Source organism: Sinocyclocheilus anshuiensis, unplaced genomic scaffold (genome assembly GCF_001515605.1).
Source record: "Sinocyclocheilus anshuiensis isolate Anshui unplaced genomic scaffold, SAMN03320099.WGS_v1.1 scaffold962, whole genome shotgun sequence".
NCBI lineage: Eukaryota > Metazoa > Chordata > Actinopteri > Cypriniformes > Cyprinidae > Sinocyclocheilus > Sinocyclocheilus anshuiensis.
In genome coordinates this window covers 757,032-768,201 of record NW_015537985.1, presented here as the reverse complement: position 1 = coordinate 768,201, position 11,170 = coordinate 757,032, and the positions used below count along the sequence as shown (strand labels likewise).

The following is an 11,170-nucleotide window of genomic DNA, read 5'->3' as shown; positions in this document are numbered from 1 at the left end:
AGTCTGGGAAAAAAATGGAAGTTGAGGTTTGCATGAAGCTGGGTGACAGCATGCCCAGGAGACTACAGGCTGTCATTAAGGCTAAGGGTTGCCCGACTAAGTATTGATAGTTGTGTAAATACTGTCATACAGCTGTCTGATTTTTGGTTGATTGTAATCCATTAGGCTACATACCTTTCTATCAAAGTTATCTAACATTATCAAGCTGAATTTGTTCTGACTCCGTTTAACTCTGAGTTCTTGTTATATTTTATTACCATGTTATAAACTATAGTGAATAAACTGTGATAATGTGAGAAATGTTGAAGGTATCTGAATAAATGTAGGTTTGACTGTATCTATTTGATAAATAAAGTTAACCAACTAACATTATACATACTCTTTTGGTTTCTGTACCCAATATTTTAAAAATTTACAAATGCAATAAAAATATTGGTATCGGTACTCGGTATCGGCAAGTACCAAAAATAGAAGTATCGGTATCGGGCGAGTACTGGAAAAAGTGGTATCGGTGCATCCCTACTTCTAAGCAAAGAGTAATTGCTGAATTTGTTAAGTTTCAGAGGGGGTGTACTCATTTATGCTGTGCACTATATGCGTATACAGGAGAGACGTACATTTGACTTAACGCCTGCAATTTTTGTTTGCTTTCATAAAAAAAATAAAATTGTATTCTTAGACCTTGGACTTCATATTGGGTAGCACCTTTGTAACCTCTTGCTTTCATTAAACATTCATGGTAGAAGGCCATTGCTTTGCTGAATACCCACTCGATCAACTAGCTCAAGTCAGAGGATAGAGATTTATGCACATTATGTCTGATTTATTTAAAGAAAGAAATATTTTATTTATATATACACAATACTTCAAGTTTAAACAGGATTTTTAAACTGATTCACTGAGGGAAAAAAAATTAAATTTCCTGCTTAAGTAAAACCCTCTTTCCAGTGAAATCAGTGTTCATCTTGAGCATAAGACTATATAGCACAGTAACATTCATACAGGCATAATACACCCACACGGTTTGAGATGGTAAAAATACAACATGCCTTTAGGGGACTGCCAGTGGGCTCTCTAATATTATACTTCCCCTTGGGCCACCGCGAACAAAGACTAAACTGTTCAGTGTCACAGTTGATTCAGAGGGAAATGCCACAGACTTAGGAATCAAAGGTACCCTGCAAGCACTCTCAGACCAACTTTTTCCAGCAGTGCAAGTATTATTCAAGCATAAATTCAATACAATGCTATTGGTACAAAAGGCTATCTTATAAAAGTTATCTTCTGCCTTTTTTCCAAGCTAGAAGGCGGCCATGTTGCAATGTCATCAATGTGATAAAGTAGTCTTGTTTTAGCTACAGCTGATGAAGAAAAGTCAACTGTCTCACAGGAGATGTGTGGTGAATGAAACACAGTCAGATGTCACTTACCTCTATGAGAGCATGGAGTTGACCTTCCTGTACACACACCCCCATAAATCTACAACACCACAAAAACAAAAAAAGAAGAAAGGTTGATGTTAGTTTAATGTTCTGAAGCAGCAGCAGTTAAGAGTTTGAGGAAATTTCTAGGATGTCCAAAAAAAAAAAGTCAATGTGCAATCAATGGCGTAAGAGCAAATTCAGCATTATCAATCAGAATGAGCTGCTGCTGTCTACACCAGCGCTGACTTTCTCTGAGGCTGCTGTCCAATGGGCTTATTTTATGATCTACGTTAATTTCTTGTCAAAAATGGCTTTTACAAATGACACCATAAACTCAGACAGGTTTATGGTGCTGTACTTCAACACAAGCTATAAAATTCGAGACTGTCCCCAGTCGACTGGAGGGTGAAACTCCGATGTAAACAGGCACAATGGCACAGTAAAGGCAAGATTTCTGCCGTAAATACAAATGGCTGCTTCATCTTTCAGAAATGGAAGATGTAGCAAAAAATGCAAAAAGTGTAATTTCTTTAAAGAGAAGCAAAACAGTAATACACTATAATAGAGTTCAATATCTCTGCCACTTGCATTAAGAAATTAATACTTTTGTTCAGCAAGGGTACATGAAATTAATCAAAAGTGAAAGACACTTATAATGTTACAAAAGTTTTCCATTTCATATAATGTTCTTCTTTTAAACTCTCTATTCATCGAAGAAAAAAATATTAAGCAACAACTGTTTTCAACATTGATAATAAGAAATGTTTCTTGAGCACCAAATCAGCATTTGAATGATTTCTGAAGGATCATGTGACACTGAAGACTGGAGTAATGGCTGCTGAAAATTCAGCTGTCATCACAGGAATAAATTACATTTTGAAATGTATTACAATAGAAACAGTTGTTTTAATTTGTAAAAAATATTTCAAAATTTAACTATTACTTTTTTTTGATCAAATAAATGCATCCTTGGTGAGCATAAAATACCTTTTTCAAAAACAATTACAAAACTCTTACATACACCAAACTTTTGAATGGTAGTGCATGCACGCATAAATACAGTAATATCTGTGTCAATTGTGATGTCTTATGTGCCTCAGATTTTTTTCAGTCATCACTTGCAAACAGTCAGAAAAATCAGATTTGATAAATAAAGACAAAATGTATGTGCAGTGTGAGGTCCACACAATATAGACATGCAGTAGCCTTTCACTAATTTGTTCTCAGCAATGACACAACGTATCGATGTCTCTGAATGGCCACCTCACACGAGTCATTAGAAAGGATACAAATTTGTCTGTGTTTTCAAAGTTATGGCCCCATTAAGCCCAGGCCTGGCTTTTATTGCGGGTCTGTGTTGGGATTTCTTCAACAAAGCTCCCCTTAGCCTTCTCCTGTCTGCACTACAGTCCCTCCACCCCCATTCAATAAGACGTAACAATGGTGTGACTGTAAACCACACACAGACCCTCTCTCACTCTTTTATCCACCCACAGACTCAAATTCTGCTCTACAAACAAGCCAAGTATCACAAAAATGGAAGCAGTACCAGACATATTTAAACAGTAAACCAAATGTGTACTGCAGCATTGTTTGAAAGACAACTGCTTTATTATTCTTGGTGGCATTTTGTCACAAAAACACATTGATTCCAAGATTCAAAATATAATAACAACAAATAAATAAAATAATAAAACAAACAAACTAATACAGAAAATAAATAAATACACGAAACAAATAGAAATAACAAAAATATCAAATTTCATCCCCAGATATGTGCAGTCTCAGTTGACAAAACGCACTAGTTCTTCACTGAGCAAAAGTCGAGAATCAAGAGGACAGCTTTTTGATCTCAATGAAATCTAAACTCAGGATGTCGTTTCACTCCATCTATTGTTAATGGATTTCTGTGGAATGAGGAGGAAGAGGTCATCTCTGCTTTTCCATTACAAAGGAGAGAAAGATTCACATTGAAAGCAACACTCCCACAGTCTCACTGTTTGAAAGACTGCATTCATTTTGAGCCACTGACAGTGCATAAAGCGAGGCACACTCCTTGTACAAAGAGTAGGAAACCTAATATTAATATTAAACTACATCAGCCACAGCTTTATATGAAAAGTGCAGTCATGTTTTTCTTTGAAACACGTTATTTCCATTTTCCCATTTAGTTACAAGCTCATTAAATGTACTTTTATTGGCATCAGCTCCTTAGTTTCTTGTTAACGTAAACCACATCTGCAAAAACCAACTTCATAAAGTAACTACACAGAGACACACGGCAGCAGAGAACTTGAAAGGAGACTGGCCTGGAATTTGCAATAAAATCTTCCTTGCACAATGCACATTGAAGCCGTGGCCTAGCTTTGAGCCTTGCACATTTTGCAATCCTGTTACACCTCTCAGCCCAACATTTGCTATACTCTCTTTTTTGGAATAAACATTGCAAAAAGGCTGTCTGCACGATCATTTTAACCCAATCAAAAAACGTGTTAATCCACTGTGATAATGGTGTGGTACTGAAAGCAAACCTGAGTATGTTGGGGTGAGAGAGTCTGTTCATGAGTTGAACTTCTCGCAGCATGTTGGCACGATTACTACTCAGCTTGTTCATCTTTAGGGCCATTACCTGGTCCGAAGCTCTGTGACGCACCTAAAACAAACAAAGAAAATGAGAAATGTTCTTTTAGTCTTACTCTGAATTTGAGCTAAACCATACAGACAAAATGAAAGGAGTCAGGGGAACTCATTTAAGCTTTTATATGCTTGGAATGTTCATCTTAAAAGGAATGCAAATACTGCAGCTTTTTGTTCAGTGCATATCGGGCAATTGCTTCTCACATGCTACTATCCAAAAATTGCATCAGAGAAAGTGAAACCCACAGCATTAGACCAACAATACCACTCAAGAGTTGAAATGCCATAGCAAATGAGGTCTGAAAGAACAGTCATTCTTAAAAATCATTATTACACAGCACAATTTTTTTAGCACAAGATGAAGAAAGAAAACAGGCAAGCACTGCACAACTGACTATTGGCCATGTACTATTAGGGGTTTCACAACATTTCTGAAATGTGCCTTTGCAGATCTGTTTCCTAGTTTCCGCTTTGTGCTTTCATCTTGCTGACCAATAAAAAGACATTTAGGAAAAGAAATATCAACCACAGGATTTCCTCACAGTACAAAAAAAATATTCATCTTCTATGTCTGTAAAATGCTGACTTCCTCAAACTGCATGCAGTGATGAAAAGACTCAACACAATGAAGGATTACTCAAAATTCTGTGCTAGGGAACCAAAACATTAAAATCTGTGAGTGTTGTATTCGTAACACATAGCAACATTTTCTGAGTGTTTCCTTTTATTTTAAATGCATGGTGGTGACTGTACTGCAACCAATCTCAGTCTGGGGGATCAGCAGCCTAGGAAGAGCCCATTTTGTGTGCCCACCTACAGTGAGAGCCGCCTGTCAGACATGGACCCAGATGCCTCTGCTAAAGCACCCAAACTCTCAATCTGTTCTGCTATTTTCAAGTCACAGCTTGCTGCCCATGCAAAAAATCCAGCGTCCTAGGAAAATGTTTTGGTTCCTCAAATGTAGATGGATTGCAACATTGAGCAATATGATTATTTAGGGATTCTACATATTGCTGTGGGGTTTTTAGATGTTTATTTGAGCCTGCCATATGGGTACAGATTGAAACTCATTTGTTCAAATAAACTGAAGGCAATTATTGCATTAGCTTCCCAGACAGGTTCTTGCAGACCCCCAGCACAGCTGGTATTTGGCTCACCGCATTACCCCTGCCTGTGCCATATATACACACCCCCTGCCTGCCATCCTAAAACCATTCACTCTGCTGCTTTAAATCTCAGCCACCTGTGCGGAAAAGGAAATATTCTAAATGGACATATATAACAAATCACTAACAAGTAATGCTCATCGATTTTAAGGTAAGCAGGTTCAGGGGATCAAACCGTAGCTCAACAAGGGCTCCATAATTATTTATTTACATAGAATCAAAAGTTGATGTACTTTTTGATTTCAATTCACTGCACTTTTTTTCCACTATATAAATAAATAACTATGCGAACAATTTACTTTTGCCTTTTTTGTCTGAATCTTTTTAGCTTCACACACCTGAGGGAAGAATTGTTTTTTATTATTATTTAAACTGCAAAAAACTATTTGCACGCTCAATTCAAAGTTCATGAAGGGCTTAAGCATTTGCATTTCCTGGACACTCGTCGCTTCATTAAATAAAAACTAATGTTAAAAGTGAAAGTGCCTGCAAGATGCAAAGTAAAGGGAGATTAATTCCTACCAACGAGAGAGTGTCTACATTATAAAACAAACATCATAAAAGAAAAACCAAATACACAACTGGATGCCACAAAACAAACTGCATAGAAAAATTCACTCTCAGAAAATGTGCAAACATTTAGGGGTACAACAGCTTGTCACTGGGGCACTACCCTTAAAGGGAAATCTTTGTAACATATTTATCTTTAGGCAGCCCTCTACGAACACCTTGGCAATTGAATCGCCATTGGCTAGTAAATTGTTTTGTTTGCTCGCCAGACAGACAGACAGACAGACAGACAGACAGATAGATAGATAGATAGATAGATAGGTATACATGTATATATGTATGTATGTATTTAACCAAAGAGATATTCTTTATCGAACCTAAGACTCTGCCACGCCCCCCTAAAACGGCTCGTTCTAACACGCCGACGGAGAGTGAAACTCTGAAGCGCTCAGTCAGAGTGTTCGGCGAGTGAAAATATATCTGAGCTAAACTTATACTTAGCCTCCAACTCACACTGGCGAGTAAAATCTGAGAATTTATTAGCAATTGGCTAATATTAGACATCATTTAGTCGCCCAGAGTGAAGATTTAGTCGCATATGCGAGTGATTTACTCGCAATGTAGAGGGTTGTCTTTAGGATACATATCGTGAGGAAAATATTATTTTCTTATGTATATTTCAACAATTTTACTGCTTCTACATAGGGTACTGCCTTAGTGACAAGCTGCTGCATCCTTTTTGCACTTTTTTTTTTCTGACAGTGCATGGTACGTGGATATTATCAGCAGTAAAGCAGTTATAAAAAAAACAAATTGGTAACAGTTTTGTATATCTGTTCTGATTGGCTTATAACAAATGCAACACAATCTAGTGTAGGTAACTCTGAATGGACAGAATTAAAATAAGCCAATAGAGGCTTCAGAGTTGCAGGGTCTACAATTCTTACATCTCTCCAGACACAGTTTGATCTAAAAATGGCTGAGCTCTGATCTCTAAATGATTTAATACCTGGCCTAAGAGGACAAACTTGGCCCATTTATGACAAAACACACAAGCTAAAATAAAACCCAATCCAGCATGTGCATGTACAGAGAAGCTCTGCAGAGACAAATACTGCTCATGACTGAAAGAGTTCACGACAGGGGAATTGATCTTGGGTAATGGGCATCATCATGCACTGTTCTCCCGGGGCTTTTCTGACCTCCAAACTTCATTGAATTATTCACAGTGAATATAGTGAATAGCAGTGAATAGGCTACTGTACTACTGATGCTCAGCATCAAGGGTAATAATTTTTAATTCTGTGGGAGGTCATCAGGATTTATGGGCAGCAAACGACTAAACAATTATAAATGACAAACTGTTATCAACACTACAGACGAAGATGCATGTTGTAAACACCATCCTCATGTTAAACAACAGGAATGGCAATTATTTGACATGTCAGTGTTCACTGTCATGATACTTGTTTCAATTAAAGATACCAGTCTGCTACATTAGTTTGAAGAACAGAGAGAAATCACAGAAGAGGCACTGACTCTCACAAACTCTGAAAGCTACTTTATGCATGTTACTGTAAAAAGCAAAGGTTAAGGGACTAAGTAAATCTATCCTATAAAAGGTAATAGTATCTAAACAGGCTTTTTAACAGACTTTTAATGTCTTTATTTGACAGGATAAGTGCGGAGAAACAGGAAACTATTGGGTAAGAGAGAAGGGAATGAGATCAGGACATGAACCAGGCCGGATTTGAACCTGTGCCACTGTCAGCCAATGACAGGCATTGCTATGCAATACTTTAGGCCCAAACAGACTAAAAGCAGCCAGTTTTACTGCATTTAAACTTGGACACAAAACTGAATCTTTCCCAGTTTTAACCACAATGTTTCATCTTCATTAACTTCTAACTTTGATATCATATCATACCAAGTCATACTGAAAGACTCTCTTTAGCAAATACCATCATTAGGGCTGTGCAAAAAAATCGAATGCGAATTTCATTCGACTCTGACGTGTAGTCGACGGCTCTGTGTAGTAAATGCCGCTCCATCTGAAAGCACATGCTGGAGATTTACTACTAATCACAGGAGCGGCTTTACTGACGAGATGCGCATGAAAATCGCATTCGATTTTTTGCACAGCCCTAACCATCATTATGGCGATCAGTACTAGCCCTATAGGCTACTCTTCTTTCTTTTGCACAAGTTAACTACACATTGTAATCCAATAGCAAGTACTGTAAATATCATCACTGTTAAGCAAACAACATTTAATTTTACATGCCAAAATATGCACACCTATCTAACATTGCAACCTAGATGACAACTCATTAACTGAATCCTTTAGGACCTTTTCCACTAAATCTCCGTCTATCTTTGAAAAAAGGCTACACAACTCTCATCTCCTGGTGTGCAAAAACTGTAGGAGTTATCAAACCGTTGAATCAGATAATCAACGTTTTCATGTTCACTTACAATTATAATGAAGAATGTCAGAACTCAACTCTGCAGGTGGTTTGGTAAAGCTAATAACCAAAATCGAAATGACTTATCGTCATCACACACAACCATCTTACCTTGTAGACCTCTGAAAAAAACCCAGAGCCAATCCACTCGCAGATGAAGTCATCAAGTCGGGTCAGGCAAGAAAAGGCACTGATGAGGGCCCGGTAAGATGAGGGACACACCCTGTCCAGCGGTGCCGGACTGGTTTCTGCTCCTCCTCCTTCACAATCCGGGTCCTCCAGCCGATCTGGCCGCATGGGGAACCCAGCAATGGAGTTGCGTTTGCTCCGCTCCATTGCTACTGGTGCACAACTAATCTGGTAGAGTATCAATCACCGGATCACATTTTTGACTGTCCTTGCTAGACCTACAAAGGAATAAACAGATAAATAGATGAATAAAATATTGTTTTTTAGGCTGCCCTTAGTCTCGCGTAGCCAGACCTTTAGACTGACGGCTGAAGGTCTGGAATCCATGGCAGCTTTCATTGGCCAAGGCCTGCCCATGAGGCCATTTGACTGACATGTCAAACAACCAATCACAGTTCGTTTCGTTTCAGCGTCACATTTCGGGGCGTGGAAATGTCGCCACAATAACAGACCATGTGTAAATCTCTCGGACGTATTTTAAAGATTCTATGCCGTGAACTTAAAATATTTCACATACTTTTGAGAATCCAGCGTTTAGTTGATCCTGATAAGCGCTCGTCGTCACAGTTGTAAACACGATGGCTTTCTTCTTTCGTGAAGGGGTTTGGCGCCACGGCATCTTTGTTTCCAGTCGGAACGTTAACGAATGCGACACACACATCTCCCGGAAATCCTGTATAATTCAACCAATCCGATGACGACTTCGAAACTCCTGAAGTGTTTCCACTTTTGTGTGCCGTATGCATCAGACGTTTAGCCAACGGTCCATGGGCGTGACGTCTGAGGCTGAGATTAGGCTGCCTCGACTAAGGATTTTTCTGGTCGACTAGTAGTCCTTCATTTGAAGCATTAATCGACTAATCACACATTTATTAATAAACCATTTAAATCATTATAATGAGCCTTTAATTGCCTACATAGCTTAATATGTGCTCAAGTACACGCATAAAGCTTGCCACAGCGCACCAACGGAAGTAATGGAACGGAAGTTTCAGTTTCAGTGAAAAACAGTCAGAGATGAAGTCGGCGACATGGACTCGTCATCTCCGCAGTAGTGATGCGCCTGTATGCATGTTTCATACAGATTACATAATCTGATAATTTGTTTTCCATTTGAATTGTTTCATTTGAAAGTAGACATTTCATTCTCTATAGATATTTTTTTAATGTCTGTAAGGCAAATATATACACAGAGTTTCACGCTCAAGTTCACAGACCGAGACGGCAGAAAGCGCATCTTGTTTGCTTTCATTATTTTACAAAAGAGCGGTATTGCGAGTGCACACAAATAAACGTAGAGTCTTCACAGATTCGAAAGATGTATTACTTTTATCTGTATGACCAAAAATTAGGAGTATTTTAAGTGCAAGTGAGCGCACCGGCGCCTCCATCTCTCCTGAAGTGAGCGCTACTGTTCAGCTTCCAGTCTCCGCACACACACTTAAACAGCGCACATTTCTCTAGGTTAACATTAGATTGAGCAGCCATGTAAAGTTGCTGCTACTTACATATTTCAGATGACAAGCCATATTTGAGGTCGATGAATGATAGGTGAGCGTTTGGATGTCCTGCCCGATGTACTGTATTACCATAGACCAGCCGTTAACGATCTGTTAGTCACGGACTACGTGACTTCGCCTGACTTCTGCGACTAAGCGACTAACAAATTTTGGTCGACCAAGCTTTTTCTGGTCGACTAACGATTAGTCGCCTATTAGGGGGCAGCCCTATTAATAATACTATGTCCTATTATAGTTCCCATTTTTACAATAACTGAACATCTGTATTGCTTCTATTTGAGTGAACAATCTATAGTGAAGAAAATGGTAGACTGAAAAGTTGATTATGAAAACGGCCGATCTTGATCTGAGTCCCAGAAAATATCCTATTCCCATTTAAAAAAATAAAAATTAAAAATTAAACAGAAGTAGCAAAATATTTAAAGGGAATAAAGATTCATTCCATGCCAACTTTAATTTGAGAATAAAAACACTGTTTAGACACTTTCTTTAATATCTTGAAAGAAAATCTAAAAACCACTCTTTGATGTACTAACCATTATCAGCTATACTAAGCACTTTTTGCCCAATTGTTTAAGATAAAATTAAGGAAGACATGGGGAAATAGGGTTGGGGTAGTAAACACACCTGCCAAGAGCAAGCAGCTTAAATTTTACATTTCTTACAGTATCCAAACAAACAATACCCAATGGTATAAAAATAAATCACAGACTATATTTTCTGTAAATGAACACAGAATCAAACCATTCACACTCATTTCCCCCCATTCATCAGGAAAAACAAAAACAAAAAAACAGGACGGATATGGGATAAACTGTCTCCTGCAACATTCCAGTTGTAAGCTTAAGAATGAAATAGGGAGATAAATAAATAACACAAAACTCTGCCAGGATCTAAACACTGCCTCCCACTTACATTCGAGTGCCACACCCCAGTAAAAAGCCACTTTAAAAGGACCAAACATTCACACAGGCCTTAAGGTGATGATACACGGGGCAACTTTTTGAGCTATGTTGCTGGGCAATGTTGCAGTCAACGAGTAACCAGGTGAGACACAGGGCCCACAACCGATCTAAAGTATCCAGTTAGAAATGTGCTGTCCATTCTCAATGGGAAAGTGCCCAAGCAACATTGCTCATAAAAGCTGCCCCATGTATTATCATCTTTAGGCTGCTCAACAGCTGGCTCTACTCACTACAGTGTGATGAATCAAGTCAATTTCTGTAGATCCCTCACTCCACCCTCCCTTGTAATGAAGG

At 38.4% G+C, this 11,170-nt stretch overlaps 1 protein-coding gene across 2 annotated transcripts in view; it reads right to left on the bottom strand.

The window, feature by feature from the left end:
• The window catches only part of LOC107674209 (dual specificity testis-specific protein kinase 2-like), a 35,973-nt gene that overhangs the window by 22,844 nt on the left and 1,959 nt on the right, over positions 1–11,170 (bottom strand). For both annotated transcript variants that reach the window (XM_016468122.1, XM_016468115.1), the window contains exons 2-4: positions 8,314–8,609; positions 3,956–4,077; positions 1,431–1,479 (exon numbers count right to left, since the gene is read on the bottom strand). In XM_016468122.1, the coding sequence (XP_016323608.1) occupies positions 1,431–1,479; positions 3,956–4,077; positions 8,314–8,538 (396 nt within the window). In that variant the 5' untranslated portion in view covers positions 8,539–8,609. The remainder of the gene's footprint in view (positions 1–1,430; positions 1,480–3,955; positions 4,078–8,313; positions 8,610–11,170) is intronic.